This window comes from Onychostoma macrolepis, chromosome 07 (assembly GCF_012432095.1).
Source record: "Onychostoma macrolepis isolate SWU-2019 chromosome 07, ASM1243209v1, whole genome shotgun sequence".
NCBI lineage: Eukaryota > Metazoa > Chordata > Actinopteri > Cypriniformes > Cyprinidae > Onychostoma > Onychostoma macrolepis.
Window position 1 is genome coordinate 25,221,473 of NC_081161.1, and position 23,996 is coordinate 25,245,468.

The following is a 23,996-nucleotide window of genomic DNA, read 5'->3' on the forward strand; positions in this document are numbered from 1 at the left end:
TGACTATTGAAATCTATAAAAATTATAATAATAAATAATAGCAAATATGCTTTTGACATATATCCCATTATAAGTTAGTTGTAACAATTTTTCAGTCAAACATCAAGGGTTGTTATTATAAGAAACAGGATTTTATTGATGTGTCATCACTGAAAAAGAGCTTGAATGTAGTTGTCTAGTGACTGGCATGGCATATTTCTGACAATATGAGGGTTTAGACTAGAAAAATGTGACACACAGAAATAGCATAAACTGAATTATCACAATTTTGTTGCATTTTTTATTTATACCTCTATCAACAGAAAAATAATTTGAGTATCTGCTGCTTTGCACACAGATTTCCTCTGAGGGAAAAAGAGTGATAGTAATTAGAAATGGTTGGACGTTGAGAAAGATGAAGACAGACAGGGAATTATACAGAGAAAGAAGGAGGAATAGAAAGACGGGGGAGGAATAAAGAGAATGAGAGAGACTCAATTAACAAACGCCCACTTCCTTACTGTCCGTGGCTGCAGCATTATCCTCTGGAGCAGCCCACAAACCCACACAGATGACTGTCAGAGACGATCAAATGCTCACTGAGTGCCATGATAACTAATCTGATGGCTAAAATAATCTCCACTGAGATTATCTGTGAAAATCTCTGCTTGCTTGTTTTCTTACTGGATCACAAAAGAAGTCCTTTCCATCAGACAGTGTTATCAATTTCTGTCACAGGAACTAACCAGATATGAAATAAAAAAAATATTCTTTTCTCTCTTTTTTAAAAAAAATTAAAACCTGTTTTCCCACATCCCAAGAACCACACCACTGTCATGGCGACCCCTTATTTAAATCATCTTTTTGAATCATCTCTGTTTCCAGTTCTTTTCAGCAGAATATGCACATGGTGTGAATATTATTTTTGCCCGTCTCTCACTCTAGGGTTACAATGGCCAGATTCTGCATAGCTGAGAGAAAGAGCAGTGCGCAAGAGAGATCTAAGAGATGGAACAGTATAAAAATGAAGCTTTTGTAGTGATGCTTTCGAAACAAAGCTCATCAAGAGATAACATCAAAACACACACAAGCTACCAACTTTATCCAGCCTTTTTAAGACTTGAGTAGTGGTTGAACAACATAGATTTTTTGATGGCCAATGCCGATAACTTAGAGAGCAGCAAATATAAAGTCACTAGTTACTTGATATTGCATTATTTAATTTAAAAGAAGGAAAAACACATGCATAACACTTACTGAAATTAAATTATTTATATAATATTTACTAAATTAGAAATAAATAATTGAAAATGAATAAATATTTTTTAAAAACTAACTTTATAAAAAAATATGCAAAATAGATTTACTTGATTTACTTGAAATTTCCTGATTCTGGAATCCTACCATAGTATTTTCGCAAAAAAAAAGAAATGGTTAAAAATATGAATATGAAAGAAAGTATCCACTGAAAACAACAGCACACTCAATGATCTGCTAATAATCTGTGCACGCTGGAGTCTTTTTTTTTCTTTTTCAAATAAAGATAATGTAGTGCTAATTTCACATACAGCACATGGTGAATATGATATGAATACAACACAGCGGCAAACTTGATATAACGGAGCATCGTTTGAAATCAAGGGTTTAAAGTCTGTCGATTGTGTGACAGCTGAACACTCACCCAATGCGCACAGACAGATGGACAGTCACGCACACTCATTTTTATGCAGACTACAAATGCACACTTCAGAAGATTTTATAACTGGATTAATTTTTTTCATAAAATTTGTGAAATTAAAAATGTATTAGATATTCAAAGACTTGTTTAAATGATAGAAATACATATTTTCTAAATGCTGACAGTAAACGGTGGTTACTAATAATATAAAAGCAAAGTACTTTTTTTATATAACATTTACTTTCTTTGCTTAACAGTTCTGTCAATAACAGATCTGTCAATTATTAATAATTTATCAGTAAACTAATAAAGATGGAGAAAGTGCCCCCAAGTGCTGGCGTTCTCAGTGCTGGTCGATATATCAGTCAAGCAATTACTGTGCTTCTGTCTGAAGAGAAGCACAAAAATGAGATTAATAATACAAGGGAAAGCTGTGAGTATCATGTTATTCCCATATTGTCAGCAAAGATATTGCAATTATATCGCTTATAATTAAAGGTGCAATAGGTGATTGTCTTCAGAAACATTTTTTGTTATACTGGTTGAAAGTCTCCTCACATCCCGATAGCAGTCATTAAGTGGTCTAAATGTATTTATTAGAGGTCGACCGATAGTGGATTTTACAGATACCGATAGCTAGGTTGGACCACACTGGCCGATACCGATTAATCAACCGATAGTTTTCTAAATGGATACTGAAAGAAAGCTAGTGCTTTTCTAATTTACAAAAAAAAAAGCAGTAACAGTACTAAACCATACTTTGTAAATGAATAAAAATATTAATATTATTTACTACATTGATCATTAAAGTTATTTCATAGTTTGCTAATGTTAAAAGAAGAAACTTTAAAATTTCAAAATGTAGCCTATTAGTAGTTAATAGTTGAATGTTGAAATGAATACACTAACAAGGAACAGTACTTCTACAGTTTGCATTAATGCTACGAATGGACTCTTATTGTTAAGTGTTACCATTTAATTTCAACAGTCATGCTTAAAGATGGCCATCTTTAAATATCTACACAAGGCCATAGCATTAAAATTACATACATATGGATATTGTATTTGTACTCACACACTTTATTTGCTTCTATTTTTTAACACTTGATAATTGTCTAATCAAAAAAAAAAAAAAAAAAAAAAAAAAAGTTAGTCACACACTGGGCAAAAGCGCAGCGCTGCGTCTTGGAGAACTCAGAGGTATCACACACACACACACACACCAGACGCTTTGCGTTCAAATCAAGTGACGGTCTAAAACAATTTATTTAATCACCAAACGGACATAAGTTTGCTCCAAGAATGAACAATGTGGCATAAAAGAGTTTGAAGTTCAGTGTTTAAAAAACACAGAGAAAGCGGAAAGTGAAATCGCGATCTATTACAGCTCTCTATATGAAGCATACAGACTTTATTAGAGCCACAGAAAGACAAACGTTTTGCTGATAAATGCACAATGCATAATTTATAGCCTAGGGTGAAGTCATTATGTACATTCACAACGATTTGGGACAAATATAATGTAATTTAATAGAAAACTGTATTTAAATGCAAGTCTGGAGTTTCCCGCTCTGTGCAGCGCGCAGTGTCGCATGTCAAAATAAACAACACGTGCTGTCAGTGATTTCCACCTCTAGAGCCCGCTCTCGTACTGTATAATGACAGCAGACCATTCTCAGCCACTCCAGCAACGGTTGCAAACCGGGAAACTATCGGCATGGATTTTTGCTGATGACCGATAGTTGCGGCAATCAACTATCGGTGCCGATTAATCGGCAAAACCGATGAATCGGTCGACCTCTAGTATTTATCTGTATTTATACATTCTGTGGAAGGCGTAGGACCAAGAAATGTTCGTCCAATCAAAACGCTCGGTCCGAGTGTTTTAATTGTCTTTCCTACCTGCCTGTCAGCATATGTACTTACATACCTCTGTGCACCCGGTTCACGCAGACACGATACGTCATCAGCGCGATCACGCATTCTGTGCAGACAGACCGAGAATGGCAGACAAACATCAACAATCTGATCTTCCTTCCTGGTATTGTAGTACTTTTACTAACTGTACTATAAAGCTTTCTCACCGGCGAAGGACACATGATGTAGCCCAGCGCGGTTCCCAGTTCCGGTCCTCGCGCCCCCCGCTCTGTGTATTTTGCATGCCTCTCTTAGTTAACACACACCTGATTCAGATAACTAGCTCGTTAGAAGAGAGCTACGTGCATGAACTGTGTTCCGATTGACCTGCTCCCTACACAGTGTTCTTTGCTGTGGGAAATCCGATGAAGTTTACTTCACTTCGGAACATTCATTCACGGATTTGCACTTCTCACACAGACGAAACTTACTAGAGAAGTGTGACATAGTATACCTCTGTAAATACTATTTAAATTCAGGTCTCGCACACTTTAATGCCCTTTGTATGGAACATATACGCTCGCTTCGAACTGGAATCATGGCAAGGACTGGGATTGTGAACCGCTGATGTAACCTATTGTAGTAATTTTGTCTCTGGTGTTCTGGTCTGTGAGCATATATGCCTTCAGGGGGCGTGGCTTTGGACGGCAACTGCAGGGAGGGCAGGACATTCGCTTTCAGTGCTATCAGGCTAAAGTTCGCATTTTCCAAGGTCTCCTACTGCACCTTTAATGTATTACTCAGCACTAGCTCTGCATACATACACAAAGGGAAAACTCCAGTCTGGCCTGGATGCCTTTGCCTATATTGAGCTACATTCTCATTGTGTCTGGTTTCATAAGCAACAGACATCTGGCTACAATCTAAAGTGGCTGCGCTTAATCAGTCAAAACTCTGCGTTTGAGTTTATTAGTCACGTTGTCTCCATTTACTGGTCTACATACAACAAACTCTATTTTTAATAGATTTTCCATTTTTAATAGAAGTCATTCCTTTATATAATTGAGTATGTTAAAGAAAAAACCCTGCCAAGCATCAATAGTAGAAGTCTTGGCCCCATTAATTTGTGCTGTTGTACATTCACAAGTCACTATTTTCAGGAGGCTATGGATCCAATATGTTTTTCCACACTTGTGCGGTGTAAACCAGTTCTGTATTATTGTCTTTGCAGCTGTAAAACCAGCAAACAACATTCTCTTTTGTATTAAGCTTATACAGAAGACACAAACTTGGGTTAGCAAAGCAATCAATTTGTAGTACGGAGGATAAAACCAGGTTTACATGTGTCTATAGATTAATGACGATAGGACACTCCCAAAACATATGAAGAAAAGTACCTGATGATGCAGTATTACATAGATGGCAGTTAAAATTTGGTTGTAGTTTCATTTTGAATCTTTTTTAAGGAGTTATGTATGCTCTATGAATGACTTTGAAGTGAGGTATAAAGTAATTTCTAACACACAGATCCACAACAGATGAAGCAGAGCTCACAATGAAACTTCGGTGGGTATTGTTTTGGCCAAGTGTGCCTGATTTTCCTCCTTCTCCAACTACATGATCAACATGACCTAAAGAACAGCACTTTCACTTTCCGTCACAGTTGAGAAGTGACATTTCAGTGTCAGTATTTGCACTGTTCATGGCCATAGAAGCACACTGACAGGATGGAGACGAAAAAAACACTCACAGTAAGGAAGAGGAACAGGACATACTGAGACAGAAACATGGTTCAGTCACACTACCTAAAATGAAAAGTCTGTCAAATAGGATCAGAATTCTGTACTCCACAATGGAAAACATGTACTTGTCTCTAACCAGAACCATAATGTTTTTACAGCAACAGGCTTTCCTGCTAGTCATTATCCTTATATTACCGCATCATTCCCCTTTATGACCTGACCTTTCAGGTATCTCATTACTGCAGCAGCAGCCTATTCTGCAGAAGAACAGATTTTCTTCCCATTTTGATCCTCTTACTGCCCAACAGTACAGAGAAACCTGGGCCATTATCTGGCTTTAATGAGCCCCGGTCTTGCGTGTTCTGGTTTCTGGGAAACCAAAAATCCCCACAGCGGCTGAAGTTCTGAGAACATCTTTAGTTCGGAGATTCATGGACTTAAAGGTCATGTACACTCTGCAGCTTAACGCGGTCGTCACTCCTCTATTTGGACAATAGCCTTTGATAACCGAATTTACTCCAAAAAATTAAACTACATTAAATCCACATAGTGTTGTGTACAGAGCAAACTAATAGAGTTAAAGGGGTCCTATTATGCTTTTTCACTTTTTGAATTTTAGTCAGTTTGTAGTGTGTATGTTTGCCCATAAAAAAGATCCACAAAGTTACAAATCTCAAAGTCCACTCCAAAGGGAGATATTTTGTTTAAAAAAAAATCCCTTTTCAAGAACTACAACGAACGGCTCGTTTTGACTACAGCGTTGTTTTCCGGGTGTTGTGATATCACAAAGCGGCTCATTAGAATATTATTAAAATAAATCCCGCCTACGAAAACTCGAATGGTTGGGGGATGGGGAGGGGCGAGGTCGTGGTTGGAATGCTTGGTTGAGTGCATCAGACAAGACAAGTGCTGCTGTAGCGTCAAGTTTTCACATGCACCTGAATAATTATGTATGTAAATACGTATGTCACAATTATGAAAACATATTTATAAATTGCTGACAGTACAATACTGGACAATGATGTAATCTGCAGAATTTACGCTTCAATTATGAGACTAGTGTCACAATACCAAAACTGACCGCCACAAATAGATTTTCCAAAAGGCTTTGACTTCGTTGAATTAACATGAGCACTGCACGTTTCAAAATTGAAACCCGGTGCGGGTGTTTTTATATCAGAAAATTTTGGATGTCATTTTCAAATCATCTTGCAATGTAATGTCTGATAAAGCAGCGTTTGTGAGCGGAGCTCTGCTTTGTGTACAGCGTTACCGGGGAAACCTTGCTCTCTACTTCAACAGCGCCTCCTGCTGGCAGATAAAGAATTTGCATATATGCCGCCACCATAGACAGTAAAAAAAAAAATGGACACAGTATCTGTGACGTCACCCGTGTGTTTCTGAAGAGCATTTTTGAAGCTCAAAGTGCGCGGAGAGGGCACAGGTAATCGAAAATGGGCAAAAAGGCAGGACGTGGGTGGAGCTGGTTGCTGAAACCATACCCACCTAGCGCAACAGTGGTGACAGCAGCGGCAATCCACCTGTCACTCAAGTGGCCACGCCCTTCATTATGCAGAACTTTAAGGCTTAATATAATTTAAACGGATGAGTTATAAAAAAATTCACCCCCCTCACAGTTGTCGTGAACGGCAAAATTAGCTATATAGACCAAAACCACTTTTTGTACCAGGCTGTAAACATATTTTTTCCTGCTATAAAGTTGGGCATTTTAACATGGGAAGTCTATGGGACTGACTCCCTTTTGGAGCCAGTCTCTAGCGGCCAGTCGATGAATTGCAGTTTAAGTCACTTCCGTGTTGGTTTCAAGACAGAGACCGGGAGGTTGCCGCTTGGCCGCCACAAATAGAGTGTCTGTGGGAAACGCTGGACTATGTAAATAAACTCAACTGTATAACAGTTTCACTATGATTAGGAACTATACTCCCAGTCCAGCGTAATAATCAAGGAACTTTGCTGCGGCAGCAGGCGCAGTGATACGCAGCGCCTGAAAGTAGTCCCCAGCTATATTATAACCAGGTACCTGGCTGGGGACTACTTTCAGGCGCCGCATATCACTGCGCCTGCTGCGCCATGTTACGGCAGCAAAGTTCCTTGATTATTACGCCGGAATGAGAGTATAGTTCCTAGCAAAATCGGACTAGAAAATCGCAACTTTTCATTTTCCGCCGGTCTTAGTACACGATATACCTACAGAAGAGTCAAGTTTTAAATAGGAAAACTATCGAAACTCTTTGGTCATTTTTGAACGCGATGCTACTGGTCTAATAGGATTCAATGATCTATGCTAAGCTATGCTAAAAGTGCTATCGCCAGACCTGGAGATCGGCTGAATGGATTAACTCTGGGGGAGTTGGAGAATGAGCCTATTTCCAAAAAAAAGTGGAGTGTTCCTTTAAATCTAAGCATTGCAGTGACTATAGCCTACTTATAGTTGTCTCCAGATTTAAGAATATTACACACTTCACCTTTAATACATTAGTAGCTCAATAATGGTGTAACACTTGTGTGTTAGTCTAGTGCACAGATCCCCAAACCAGGAACCACAGGGTAAAGGCATTATGACCTCTTTTCATCCTGATTTGACACTTTATCAGCGAAGATACAGACTGGAAGTTCAAAAATCAGACGTGCCATATGAATGGACATGAGGTTTCTGATAATACTATTACATATTGAATAATGTGGTGAATTCAATCCCTTGACACAAAACGCAGCCCTGGTAATGCAGACAACTGCTTTGGAAAAATCAATGCAACACACAGCAAACCGAGTTCATGCAGGGCCAGCAGCAGCCCTCCCCCTACTTCATCAAAGACAAATCTGATATAGACATGAGTAACTCTTCTTGAACCATATCACCGTCTCCTTCATCTTAATCAGGCCTGGTAGACTACAAAGCCCATTATTCATAATTCATGTAGGTCTGGTAGTTTTAATGTCATTAGGCTGTTTCAATGGGCCATGTGTGGTTTCATAAAAGACCAGCTGGTGGTGTGTCATCTGTATAAAGACAGATCTGCTCAGTTTCTGCGTACATCTCGAAAACAAGGTCTGAGCCATCTGACAGATGTACTGGATTGTGTCCCATGCCACTGAGCTTTGATTAACAAGATATCTATAAAAAATACAAATAAAAATAACAATAACACTTTGTATGCATGATGTTTCCTAGATTTGTTAAGTCAGCCCTCCTACAGTTCTTTTGTTCTTAATTTTGATCCCTGGTGCCAAACACTGCTCCAAGATTACTACATTAATCTATTGTAGTGATCTGCTCATCATGTAATCTACGCATTCAAGTAAAACTAATGTTAAAACATTTCAAATAAAAGACAAAATCCACAAAAGGCTATGTTATAGTGGTTTTAGCAATAGCAATCTTCTGCAAGCAGTGACATCAATATAAAACAGGAACAAAAACTTTATTGACTTAAATTTTATTTAATTTGTTTAGAAAACATTTGTCACTGAAATGCCAGGAACAAACAAACACACTTGCACAACTCTGTTGCTGTCCCAGAGAAACAAACTCCATCCACTGTTCCTTTAACACTGGGTTCTTCAGGAAGCTGAACAAGGTTATCTTTCCCTCACAACCAAAAACACACTTTTTTGGTGACTATTGACTTCATGGTCTAGAAACAAAATGACAAATCCTTCTCAAGCAAGTCATGTGCAGTGCTGCTGACAACTTCCCTAACCCGAATGAAGCACATTGATGATGGGCATGCTCTTGCTTGATGTGTGTGCATGTGCTCTTCCAGGAGAAGTGCCCATACAAGGAATTCCACCATTTATTAGGGCTGCGATTAAATCAAATGCGATTTTAGCAGTAAATCTCCATCACCTGCTTTCAGATGGAGCAGCATTTACTACACAGAGCCGCAGTTCACTGACAGGTTACGCAGAGAAAAAATAAAAAATAAAATAATCGCTGATGATATTATTGTGTGATTATGAAATCGAAGAAATCGTTCGCCACAACGACAGCTGTTTGCGTAGTTTCTCAGTGAACTACGGCTCTGTGTAGTAAATGCTGCTCTATCTGAAAGCATGTGAAAATACCACATTTAATAAATTTTTACACCAAACTCACTTCATAACGACAGTCGAGTGTTTGAAATAAATCCTTCTGAGATGATGTGGCTTCTTACACAGAATAAGGCACCCAACATATTTCATTGTATTCTAAGCAGTGATGAAGGCATTGCATTATAAATATACTTTATTATAATGAAAATTATAATAAGAACTCAGATAAACCATATATGGTCATAGTCGTGTGTTTATTAGTCACGTTGAATCAATGAAAACAGTTAAATCTTCTGTTTATTCAGCAACAGCTATAGGCATTTCCTGGGTTTCTTCCGCGGGCGTATTTGGAGTTTCCGCACGAGAGCGCCCTCTGGCCTTCGGATGGAGATTTACTGCTGATCACAGAACCGTGCTTCACTGAAATACGCATGAATCATGACAATCAAAGCTTCTGTCTAATCGCGATTGTGATTTCATTTCGGTTTATTGTGCAGCCCTTTATGACGTCATACAGGGCCATACTCGATAAAAACTTTTCTAAACGTATACGAACCCTAAAGAAGTGTATTTGACACAGAAATACTCTGTCACACATCCAACTTGTTTTTTGAAACTTTGGTGTAGCATGAGAATCCAACTCTTCAACAGTGTAAATAAATCAGAATTATTAAATTTGAAATAGCATTAGACCTCCCCTTTAAATAATCCCCACCAAAGGAACATGCAAAAAAATTTTTTTTTAAATGAGCGGGCATCGGTTAAACGAACAAGCCTTGTTAAACATCCAAAGAATAAACTTTTCATGATGCCTAGGAACTGCAAAGCCATGTGAGCATGAGCACGATTGAGATGATAATCCAAAATAAACAGATTTTATGTTTGTTGCTGCCATAGTAACCTAGGCATGAGCTGTAAAGGCACAGCCCCCTTCCAAAAAGGGGGCGGGGAGCAGCAGCTCATTTGCATTTAAAAAGACACATGAAAACAATGTATTGCATCCAGCCAAAAAGGGAAAAGGGAATTATCTACAGCATGGCATAATAAATGTTCTGCGATTTATTTTGAGCTGAATCTTCGCAGACACATTCTGGGGATACCTGAGACTTACATCCCAATTGTAAGTCGCTTTGGATAAAAGCGTCTGCAAAATGACTAAATGTAAATGTAAATGTACATCATGTAGAAAGGGCTGTTAGAGGTCAGAGCTGTGATAGACACAAAACAATATTAAAACAACACATAAAACTTCCTCTGTTTGACCCGACCAGAACTCATAAAAAAAAAAAAAAAAACATATAACCTTACACAAGACTAAATACTGCATGTTCTAGAACATCTACTTCACAGAAATTGTTTGAGTAAACATATTGCCCATTTCTGATTAGTATTCCTTCCTTAAAGCCACAAAAAAAAAAAACCCTGCAAAAGTCATTGTGCTTTTGGTTTCTAACAGACATTCTACCACAATCAACTAATGGGTTTCTATCTGGTAGACCCCACATCTTGCTGCTGCTAATTTGTAAAGTTGAGCTTCGCCAATGTTAAAGATAATAGTTGGTTTCCAAAGATTGAATCCTTCAATCATTTAAAAAAATACATGTAGTGTTATAGAACCACACTCAGTCTGTATGATGCAGATACTGAACCTCAGACATTTGCCCCTAAATGTAATGTATTACTAGCTATTTAATATTTTAATATATAAACTGACATTTGTAGAACAAAGTGGTTCTCTAAAGAAACACTATTTTCTAATTGTCAGACAGAGCAGTGAAATATCAGAATATAGAGGAGCCGTAAATTATGCTGAATCACTGTTTTAGCAGCAGTGCACTTAATGATGGTCTGTAGCATGTTCATCATTTTCCTCTTCATATAAGATATGTGTCACAATATGTGCAAAAGGAAATCTCAATATGTTACTGACTCAGATGGCTGATGAGTGTTTGTTTATAGGTTTCTGGCCTCTGTTAATGTCCCATTTACAGACTTTTTCACACAAATAACATTGCGGAAAATGACTGCAAAGCAGTGTGTTTGCAGGTACAGAACAAACATCGGTCTAAATAAATTTTGAAGAAAAAAAAAAGAAGCTGGTCGCTGATTGCACATTTGGAACAAAAACCAGCCGGTTCTGACTTATGGCCAGTCGACCGGTGCATCTCTAATAAGTATGTTCTTGCTTCATTGCAAAAATAACATGTAAGGGAAGAGGAAAAGTTTAATGATCATTGAAATTCTCCAAAATTCTGTGGTGTTTTCTAGACAAATCGTGGATACATCAAACATGTTAATTTGTCCATTTTCCAAAAGATGGAATTTATTATTTTTAAAGAACAGATGTGCATATTTTGAGTAAACATGAACTGTAAAGCATGTTCTAGTCTTAACTTTCCCTCCCAAAATTCCTCACAGTTCACATGAAAATGCTCTTTGGAGACTGGGACAGAACACACAAGATTTGCACCTTTCCGTGCATAACTTTTGGGAACAGTTTGTACCTTGTCTTTTTCAGGACCTTCATATGTCCTTTCATGTGGCCTCTCTCTACTGATACAGTAGGCCTAATATTAGCAACTATAGTTGATGAAGAACTAACTTAGTGAGTGATAATGTATGAAGTAAAATGAAGTACAGTATATTACTATACATGCGAGTAGCATAAATGAAATTCGAATATACTGTATCTGTCATGTTGTCAAGTTTCCCTGCAATTCATGACTCCTCTCGTGTGACCCATGGATAGAATGGACAGAGTTCACTGGATGTGAATTTTAGAATCTCAGTGAAAGTACAAGGTCATCAGGGTACTCTTTTGCCTACTGTTTTATGAATACTGAGAATTCGGACATATTTCTCATTTCACCTACTGCATGCATACTCATATATGTGGCTGGAGTCTGAGGCAAATTCTTTGCTCCTAACTGATTTTTGACTAATCCATAGAGTTTCAATAGAAAAAAATAATCATTAAATATATTTTTAAAAATACTATGTTAAATCACATATTAAATGAATAACGGTCACTTTAAGATGTCCTGGGGTAGTGATAAAGTATTTTTTCCCATCCTATGACCAGCAAAAAAGAAAATGACATTGATGGGTTAGAAACAGGTTTCTGAGGAATTTATAGAATATGAAAACAATAAATCTTTTACTGATAAAATATTAAAAATAAAAAAACAAATTAAAAATAAATCACAGCTCTTAGGGACAGCTTTTAAATGCAAATACCAGGACATAAAGCTGAAAGAAGCATGTCGTGACTGCAGAGACATTGAGATCAGATCAACATTATGAGAGGAAACTGGTTTTAATCCTACAATATAACATCCTAGTAGATATTTACATCAAAACACAGCAAGAGCAAGAAACTCAGGTTGACTAGATGGCCATGTATTGCATTGTTTTTGTTTTGTTAATATTCCCACAGGTAGCTGTCCACATATTTCACTCTTTTTTAGCTGCTAATTGACTCCCACTCTAATCAGAGCTAGAATGATGATGATCCACGGCTGACTGCCCCAAACACATTACTGAGGTCACAACAACAGCACTGAGGTGGAAGGCTACAGGGACAGATTGGTTGCTATTGTGTTTCCGCCTGTTATTGACTCTTTCGGTGGAGATGCTCTTTCTTTCTCACTCTAAGCCAGGCATTGATTCCCTCTGTCTGTCCTGCCATTGCTGGTGTAGGATGTTGTTCATGCCTTTTAGGGCGGAGCCTTATGACTCGGAGGAATCATAGAATCCAGCGGAATGTTGTGTAATTTGGAATTTTGGATCAAAAGCAGGGTTGTGATCTACTTTTCAGATCACACTGTAGACTAGCAAATATTTGCCAATATTCATCTGCAAAACGAATATGAAGTCTGCATGTTCTGTGTGTCTCTGTGTTAATGAATAGCACAGTTTAATCTACTTCACATACTCAAGAAAGAGTGATGCTGGTGCTGCCTTCAGCATCTGCTGTCCCATTATATGAGGACATGAACACATGAACTTCATTTCCAGTACTGCTCTGAGAGTCACTTTACGAGCATTTCACCATTGCATTTGATCAAATATATCATCAGTCGCACAGAAACTCAAAGGTCTTCACAGCAACATGTCAAAATGAAATTTCAGTTTAACTTAAAGAAATTGTGACATAAATAGGCCTATGTTATTATTGTACAGTGGAATGTACTTTTCAAAATAATAATAACAACAACAACAACACGACAATTTTATTTAAATTTAGTGAACTAAGTAATAATCACAATTTTTCTTCCATGTTTTAATTTAAAGTTGCCACAAATAAAAGCAATTGTTTAATTTTCATTTGATTACCTTAATCAAATATTAATTAAATTGTTAATGTTTTATGCTTTCATTTGATTACCACCATTTTAAATAAATCTGAATTTAACTTATTTATATATATATACAGTGAGGAAAATAAGTATTTGAACACCCTGCTATTTTGCAAGTTCTCCCACTTAGAAATCATGGAGGGGTCTGAAATTGTCATCGTAGGTGCATGTCCACTGTGAGAGACATAATCTAAAAAAAATCCAGAAATCACAATGTATGATTTTTAACTATTTATTTGTATGATACAGCTGCAAATAAGTATTTGAACACCTGTCTATCAGCTAGAATTCTGACCCTCAAAGACCTGTTAGTCTGCCTTTAAAATGTCCACCTCCACTCCATTTATTATCCTAAATTAGATGCACCTGTTTGAGGTCGTTAGCTGCATAAAGACACCTGTCCACCCCATACAATCAGTAAGAATCCAACTACTAACATGGCCAAGACCAAAGAGCTGTCCAAACGACACTAGAGACAAAATTGTACACCTCCACAAGGCTGGAAAGGGCTACGGGAAATTGCCAAGCAGCTTGGTGAAAAAGGTCCACTGTTGGAGCAATCATTAGAAAATGGAAGAAGCTAAACATGACTGTCAATCTCCCTCGGACTGGGGCTCCATGCAAGATCTCACCTCGTGGGGTCTCAATGATCCTAAGAAAGGTGAGAAATCAGCCCAGAACTACACGGGAGGAGCTGGTCAATGACCTGAAAAGAGCTGGGACCACCGTTTCCAAGGTTACTGTTGGTAATACACTAAGACGTCATGGTTTGAAATCATGCATGGCACGGAAGGTTCCCCTGCTTAAACCAGCACATGTCCAGCCCGACTTAAGTTTGCCAATGACCATTTGGATGATCCAGAGGAGTCATGGGAGAAAGTCATGTGGTCAGATGAGACCAAAATAGAACTTTTGGTCATAATTCCACTAAACGTGTTTGGAGGAAGAAGAATGATGAGTACCATCCCAAGAACACCATCCCTACTGTGAAGCATGGGGTGGTAGCATCATGCTTTGGGGTGTTTTTCTGCACATGGGACAGGGCGACTGCACTGTATTAAGGAGAGGATGACCGGGGCCATGTATTGCGAGATTTTGGGAACAACCTCCTTCCCTCAGTTAGAGCATTGAAGATGGGTCGAGGCTGGGTCTTCCAACATGACAATGACCAAGCACACAGCCAGGATAACCAAGGAGTGGCTCTGTAAGAAGCATATCAAGGTTCTGGCGTGGCCTAGCCAGTCTCCAGACCTAAACCCAATAGAGAATCTTTGGAGGAGCTCAAACTCCGTGTTTCTCAGCGACAGGCCAGAAACCTGACTGATCTAGAGAAGATCTGTGTGGAGGAGTGGGCCAAAATCCCTCCTGCAGTGTGTGCAAACCTGGTGAAAAACTACAGGAAACGCTTTGACCTCTGTAATTGCAAACAAAGGCTACTGTACCAAATATTAACATTGATTTTCTCAGGTGTTCAAATACTTATTTGCAGCTGTATCATACAAATAAATAGTTAAAAATCATACATTGTGATTTCTGGATTTTTTTTTAGATTATGTCTCTCACAGTGGACATGCACCTACGATGACAATTTCAGACCCTCCATGATTTCTAAGTGGGAGAACTTGCAAAATAGCAGGGTGTTCAAATACTTATTTTCCTCACTGTATATATATATATATATATATATATATATATACACACAGGTGCATCTCAATAAATTAGAATGTCGTGGAAAAGTTCATTTATTTCAGTAATTCAACTCAAATTGTGAAACTCGTTTATTAAAGGGGTCATATAATGCCATTTTGTACAAGCTAATATGATTCTTTAGGGTCTAAATTGAAAGTTTGTAATATACTTTAATTAAAAATTCTCATTAGTATTGTAAGAAAACACTCATTTTACCTGCTCAAAAACAGCTCTGTTTTCAGCACACCGTTTTAGTGCGTGTGTTTTTAAATGCTAGTGAGCTTTGCTCGCCCCGCCCCTCTGTTCTGTGGGGCGTTTTTGACACAACACACGTGGAGTGTTGCCTTGACAACAGTTGAGGGTATATTTTGAAGAATGGCAGCGGAGTCTCTGAGGATACTGTGCAATCGTAACGCTTTTGTTCATTATAAACGTGGGATTATTCATTATATTGAGAACGTCAGAATAGAAAACATGCATGTACCCTGAATGTTAACATACATCGTGAAGCGTGCTAGCGATTTGCAAAGATTAATATAAAGATTAATATAAAGGTTAATTAAACGTTACACTCACTTCTTCTGGAGGTTCAGCAGGAACACGAATAGTTGGTACCGATTCTTTTTTCAGGAGCAGCTTCTTAGCAAAACCAGCTTTATACTGACCTTCATTTATAAAGCAGTCTGGTGAAAATGATTCGCGCAAACATGAAAACATTGACGTTGCTCGTGGGGAATATTCCTTCAAAAGCAAAACTCAGCCACTGTGTCTTCAGCGGTTCGGACTTAGGAACATCAAAATGACTGCTGTGTTCATTCTTGCACCCGAGAACAGAACACCACAATCGCTTAGACGCCATTCTGCTCATAGACAGCTCCAGCGTATATCAACAATGACGCGGACTATGATTGACAGCTCGCTCACGAGCAAGGGCGGGTCTGTGTTGAAACACTGCTGTCAATCAACCATCGTGGGAGGCGTCCGACCGTGTGGCGTCCACACGGTCGAACGGCTTGATTTGAGACAGGGTAAAACAAATAAGGAGATTAAAAAAAAACACTGGATGGATTTTTATCATTTTATGATGGTTGTGTACAGGCACTGCTAACACACATTTCAGTACAATCAACTTGTAAAAGTGCATGTACCATTATATGACCCCTTTAAATAAATTCAATGCACACAGACTGAAGTAGTTTAAGTCTTTGGTTCTTTTAATTGTGATGATTGTGATGACATTCTAATTTATTGAGATGCACCTGTATATATGTACATATACATATATTAACTTAAAGGTGCCATAGAATGGAAAACTGTCTTTACCTTGGCATAGTTAAATAATAACAGTTCTGTACATGGAAATGACATACCGTGAGCCTCAAACACCATAGTTTCCTCCTTCTTATGTAAATCTCGTGAATAAAAAAAGACCACTGAAAAATAGGCGAATCAGAACATAACACTGACTGTGACGTAACAGTCGTGATCACAACGCCCCCAACATTTGCATAACGTCTATCCGCCCATGTTCTAGGCCAGCCGCCAGCCGAACCTACACAGCCGAATCATCAGAAGTTCTGCAGGTACTTTAAAGAAACAAGCGAGTGCAACAAGTGCAGGAATGGGTTGGTGTCTGTATTCAGAAAGGTACAGAAAGCAAATAACGTGTTCTAATAAAATAACGCAAGCCACTAAAGGGACATGGCAGCTGCTTGCTAGGGGTAGCCTGTTACATTACAGGACATAAGATTTCACTTACCACATAAACAGAGTAAGGAGAGATGACTGAGGATGATGGCGAAAGATTTACAGATCTTGAGCACCACTGACCACACCACACATAAATATATATACATAAAATGTTACGAACTGCCTGGAAGAGGATGTGTGTCTATATCGTCCTAATGCACGGTGAGAAGGAGAGTTTGGGTGGCTAAAGACTCTCCAAGGACCACAGCTGGAGAATTGCAGAACATAGTTGAGTCTCGGGGTCAGAAAACCTTTAAAAAAAAAGTCAAACAGCCCCTATATCACCACATGTTGTTTAGGAGGGTTTCAAGAACTCAAGCTCATCCAAAAACAAACTCCAGCATATTCAGTTATCAGACACGACTGGAACTTCAAACGGGACTGGCTTCTATGGTCAGATGAAACTAAAAAATGAGCTTTTTAGCAGCAAACACTCAAGATGGGTTTGGTTGAACACCGGGATAAAAAGAACCCCATGTGTACAACGAAATATACTGCTGTATTTTTGATGTTGTGGGCCTATATTTCTGCTGGAGGTCCTGGGCATCTTGTTTAGACACACGCCATCACTGATTCTATCAAATACCAACAGATAAAAAATCAATAAGTGACTGACTCTGTTAGAAATCTTATAATGGGCCATGTTTGGATCTTCCAACCGTACAATAATCCAAACACAAACCTCAAAAACAACACAAAAATGGGTCACTGAGCACAAAACCGTGCTTCTGCTGGCCATTTCAGTCCTCTGACCTGAACCCTGTAGAAAATGAGTGGAGTGAACTGAAGAGAAGAAGCACCAACATGGAGCTGTGAATCTAAAGGGTCTGGAGTGATTCTGGATGAAGGAATGGTCTCTCTCTCTCTCTATATATATATATACTGTATATATGTGTGTGTGTGAGACCCTGGACCACAAAACCAGTCTTAAGTCGCTGGAGTATTTGTAGCAATAGCCAAAAATACATTGTATGGGTCAAAATTATTTATTTTTCTTTTATGCCAAAAATCATTGGGACATTAAGTAAAGATCATGTTCCATGAAGATATTTTGTAAGTTTCCTGTCTTTAAAGGAGATTTCCTCAATTTTATTTTATTTTATTATTTTGCATCCTCTGATTCCAGATTTTCAAATAGTTGTATCTCGGCCAAATACTGTCCTAACAAACCACACTGTAAAAAAGTTCAATAATTATTATTTAGTAACTAGTTCCACAGAAATTTTACATTCAGTCAGTTTCTGACTTCAAAATGTTATCTGAATTGTTATTTTTTAGTTGGCTCAACCTTTAGTGAACTAGTTTTATAGTCCATTCAACTAAAATGTTTTAATTGGTCAAACATACAGCAAGACTACAGCAAGTCATGTCAATTAAAATTTAACCGTTTACTTTATGCTTATGTTACCTCAACTAAGATTTATTATTTGGGCATCATAAGAAATTGCTGGAGAACTACATAAACATATATTTTTATAGTTTAACAAAATTATTAAAAATGATTAACTGGTGTTTATCAATCACTAAAAACACACACACTTTACAACACATAATAGTCTTTATTTAATAACAATCTCCATTTATAAAAATTTTCATACAAACTAAACATATAGGAATGAAGAAAAAAAGTCACCTACATCTTGGATGGCCTGACGGTCTGTAAATTAACAGCAAATTTTTATTTGTGGGTGAACTATCCCTTTAAAGCTCCAGTTAACAAACATTACATCTGTAATCTGCAAAATTCAGTTTAAACTTTGTTTAATGAACTAAGAAAAAACTAAACAAGCTAAACAAAATGTTAGCAAACAAACATTTACAAATATTATTACTGTTCACAATTAGATCTTTAAAATGAAGCAGAAGTAAAAAAATTTAAAAAAGAACCAAGTGTTACAGTATATAAAATCACCAAAAATTAAAGTTACCTTTATTTATATTGCGCTTTATACAATACTGATTGTGTCAAAGCAGCTTTACAGAGTCAAACAGGAAAATAGTTAGTCAATAACACAAGAGGAAAATAACAAGTCATTTTTCCAGTTAAAGTCAGTTCATTTGGTGATTCAGTGTTGACATCATCCAGTTCAGCTCTCTTCCAATAATGTCTGTGCAATCAGCCAAGCGTCCCCAAATAAGCAAGCCAAAGTCAAGTCAGGTCACCTTTATTTATATAGCGCTTTAAACAATACAGATTGTGTCAAAGCACTTAACAGTATCAAATTGGAGGATAGAGTGTCAGTAATGTACAAGATTAAACACTCAATTTTCAGTTAAAGGCATTTCATTATTGAATTCAGCGATGTCATTGTCTAGCTCAGTTTAGTTTAAATAGTATCTGTGCAACCAAATTGACGATAATCGCTAGAAATTAAGTGTCCCCAACTGAGCAAGCCAGAGGCGACAGCAGCAAGGAACCAAAACTCCCTCTGTGACAGAATGGAGAAAAAAAAAAACCTTGGGAGAAACCAGGCTCAGTCGGGGGGCCAGTTCTCCTCTGGCCAGATGAAACCCGCAGTTCAATTCCAACCCCAGCCATGTCAGATTGTGTAAAGGGCTTATCTGATTCCCGTGGTCTTGTCCTGATGGGGCATTTTAATTTATAATTTAATGTATTTGTTATATTTGTGTTTTATTCATTATTTGAAGTTTTTCATTTATATGATTTATTCATTTGCTATAATTATAACGTATAGTTTAATGCATTTATTGTTTTTCTGTCTATTTTTATAATATATATTTGTTTGTTTATTATAATTTTAATTCAAAGGCGACAGTGGCAAGGACCCAAAACTCCATCGGTGACAGAAATTGAGTAGAAAACCTTGGGAGTAACCAGGCACAGTCGGGGGGCAGTTCTCCTCTGGCCAGACGAAACCAGCATGGCGTGGTTTAATTGTAGGCTGCAACAGAGGTCAGATTGAGCACAGGACTTGTTCTTGGTCTGGTTCTCGTGGTCTTGTCCCGATGGCCAACGAGGTCTTCGGAGGGGATCAGTCTCTGAAGCTCATCTAGCTGACATGGTCTCTGCTGACATTCACAGCTGTAGAGGTCATCTCTAGGTGCTGATCCACCATCTGATCTGCATACAGACTGGAATGAAAACAATAAACTCCTAGTCTTGAAAGTACACACACTCTATGTCAGGGATGGGCAACTTCGGTCCTGGAGGGCCGGTGTCCTGCAGAGTTTAGCTCCAACCCTAATCAAACATACCTGAAGAAGCTAAATCAATGTCTTCAAGATCACTAGAAAGTTACAGGCAGGTGTGTTTGATTAGGGTTGGAGCTAAACTCTGCAGTACACCGGCCCTCCAGGACCGAAGTTGCCCATCCCTGCACTATGTAGTTGCAGTGGAGCGGTCTGGTGTTTGGTGCCTTGGAAGAACTGACTGGGTTGCATCTGAAATCTTGCGATAATGACAAAGCAACAATGAAACCTTTGGCCACACCCTGATGGAGAAAGAAAAGTACATTTTAAGTTCAAAAAATGAAATGATGCCTTTTAAATCATTTACAATGTATCAATATCAGTTAATTAAATTTGTGATAAAACAGAAGTTGCAACCTTTTTTTGGCACAAATCCATTCCACATTACATTATTTAGTGCAACTTACCTGACGCATGAACTTGTCAAGATGGCGGCGCTGTTTCTCCCGCGAAGTCACGCAGGCGCGTGCACGAGCAGAATGATCTCAGTGTTGGCTGGATTTGTTTTTATTAGTTTAGTCAACATTTAGCATTCTGAATGTTGAATGGATTTGAAAATAACCATTTAGACTTAATATAATATGTCTTCTCAACTAAGCACAAGCAATAAAATTAGTTCAACTTAAATATTTTTGCCCTTCCAACATTTTGTGTTTCACAACATGTGTTTTACAGTGCATACATCAATGGAAAGCTTATTTATTCAGCTTTCAGATGATGTATAAATCTCAATTTCAAAAATTGACCCTTATGACAGGTTTTGTGGTCCAGTGTCACATATAGGTATGTATATATAAATTAAGTTGTAGGCGTAATAGTTTTATGAATTCATTTTTTTTTTAAATTCAGAGTAGACAGGAAAATTAAAACAGAAAACACAGAAGTAGTGAAAAATAAACGCATTTCATGTGGCCCTAAAAAAAATTAACTTTTGCTATACTTTTAATAAATTGTTGTAATATAAGTTTCATTATTTTAATTCATAAGACATGCCTTTTGATTTAATTTATCCTTTAAAACCGAGTCCAGGAAAAATTTAAATGGAAAACAACTGAATCCAGAAAAATTAATATGTTAAAAAATGAGAAAGGAATTAAATAAAGAGATTTCGTAGGGCCCTATCACTAGGGTTATATCAGCATCTGACCTCCACGCATCAGGGTCAGACTGGTTGACTTGACTGGTACTTTCACCAATGCAAAACCACCTGTGATTTCACAGTGTCCCACATCCTCTTATGTAACACACTCAGAGCAAAGAACCCATCCACCATCAGACCCACAAACACATATGCAGTTCCATCACTTTACACAGCGTAGTATAAAAACCCTAAACATTATTACATAATCAGCACAGCTGCTGCTGGTTTCATTTGAGATTAAACCAAGAGAGGAGAGCAAATCTGCTGTATTATTTCCCAAAGATCCATTTACAATGGCCGAGAAAAACTGAGGAACCTGTACTTCCTCTTTTTTAGACCAATGAAGGTCAAGACTTTCAGTAACACAACAACTTTACCTCATCCTATAGAAACGAAAAAGGGAAAAACACATTTGTGGGACAACTAATAATGACAGAATACAGAAGTAACAGGTCATAATCCTTATCTGTAGATGTTGCAATCAATATCCAACACAAAAGCATGTGTTGCACAAGGAAAACTGACAAATTTATTACACTTTCTTATATACCATTATTTGACTCCATTAAAAAGTTCCATCCTGTCAAATATAAGTTAGTCCTACATTCTGTACAATAAATATTTTTAGTCACTATTCAGGGGAACAAGAAGTCCAACTGGTTTGCCCATGTAACATAATATGGTCAACTAACATGACACGGCAAGCATGAAAAGAGCAAATTATCTGCTAAAAAACAATCACATAAACACACACTTTTATTGGCCAACATGGCACAGCAAATAGATCAGTAAAGCAAAACACAACACACTACAACCCCACTAAAATAACTGAGAGTTAGAATGTAGTGCACACAGAAATGCATTCAAGCATCCTAAGAATGTAAACCATCACATACATTGTCAGACATGACATTTTGCACAAAAACACATGGCTGATGTCACCAAGGTTACACTGTAAGACCCTTCCACCAGGCCTAAGATAGCTGTGCTAATGATGATGACGTTGATAATGTGCAAAAAGATTCTGGCATCTGACACCATAATAATTCAATTCACAGTCATGACAAACTGGCCCTGATGACAGGAGAGCCATGTTGTTCGGCCTGATGAACTATAATTGATCACTATTTTCTAATAGACTACCACACTACCTGTCAAAATGAACCACAACAAATGGAAATGTTCAAGTAAATGTGCGTGTGTGTGTTCTTGTTTATGCTACATTGTGGGGACCTAATGTCCCCACAAGGACAGTAAAATCTGCAATTTTTTTACATTGTGGGGACCGGCCTGCGGGGATAGGGTATAGAAAATATCGTTTGGTCAGTATAAAAGTAATAGATGTCTATGGAAAGTCCCCACAACTCACATAAACCTAGCGTGTGTGTGTGTGTGTGTGTGTGTGTGTGTGCGTGCGTGTGCGTGTAAAAGCTTAATACTATTAGGCTGGTACTAAAATGTGGTGTTTCAGCTTATGCTGGAAGTAATCCAGATCATCCTGTAGTAGGAGACAGTTCTTCAGAGAACGACAACATTAACCACTGAAATAGCTCTGACTGTAACTATACTAACAGAACAATTAAACCATAATTGCTGCTGGTCAAAGGCCAGTTGACAGGTGGGAGTTGGTTTCAGTTTGAAATCTAGCAAAATGCTCGGATGTTTTGACGTTACCTCGTTTACTCTAGTTGTTTACTGTGAGTGAGATTTACCTGTATGACACCTGTTTCCGGATGGTGAGGTGTAGGAACTCGCTGCTCTCCGCCTGGTTTTCAGGAGACAGCCCTGCCTCTCTCCCCGCCGCCAGTCGATCAGTCCCGTTCCCCGGACACTCATGCTGTTTTAAAGTTGCTCCGCTTTCAGAGAGGAACACGTCCTCCTCTTCCACCACGTCCTCCAAGCTCGGGGGCATCACGACCGTGACCGGAGAGTCCATGGAGCTGTGCGCGGTGCGAGACGAACCGTCAACGCTCGCGACTGATGCTTCTGCCATTTATTAAACTAACTTAATAACGGTGCAAAGTGTCACACTGAGACTGGTACAGCCCAAGTTAAGAGGATATATGTTCTTTCCGTTTGGTCGAACGAGTGAAATAGCAACGGAATTTTTGTTTCGGGGCAGTTTGTCATAAATTTGATCATCACCTTCAGTTACAGTTGAATCAGCGGAGCAGACGACGACCACCTCCAAAAACACAGCTGACTGTGTCACGAGACCCCGCCCACATCTACTACCGATTCAGCGTTAGCCAATCACGTGTGAGAATGCCAATAAACCACGCCCATCATGACAGCAGCCACGGAATCATCCAATCACAAGAAAGAACTCTCTCTCTCGCCTTGTCACACATATACTAATCCTAAACAACAGGCACAGACTGGCACAGAAGAACCACAGCACTCCAAACAAACCTCAGGAAGCGCAAATTACTATCTTTTTCTTTTACTATCAGATTTGACCGTTACAACAATATTGTGTCAGAAACAAACTTGTCAACATTATTCGTTTGTTGACAAATTGACAATATGTTTAGGCCTGT

The 23,996-nt window shown here is 38.2% G+C and overlaps 1 protein-coding gene across 2 annotated transcripts in view; it reads right to left on the minus strand.

Moving 5' to 3' along the window:
- Nucleotides 1–23,996, minus strand: part of dgkza (diacylglycerol kinase, zeta a) — a 109,805-nt gene extending 85,809 nt beyond the window's left edge. The window contains exon 1 of one of the 2 annotated variants that reach the window (XM_058781348.1): nt 23,169–23,996. In XM_058781348.1, the coding sequence (XP_058637331.1) occupies nt 23,169–23,449 (281 nt within the window). In that variant the 5' untranslated portion in view covers nt 23,450–23,996. The remainder of the gene's footprint in view (nt 1–23,168) is intronic. The other variant, XM_058781350.1, reaches the window with a different exon arrangement.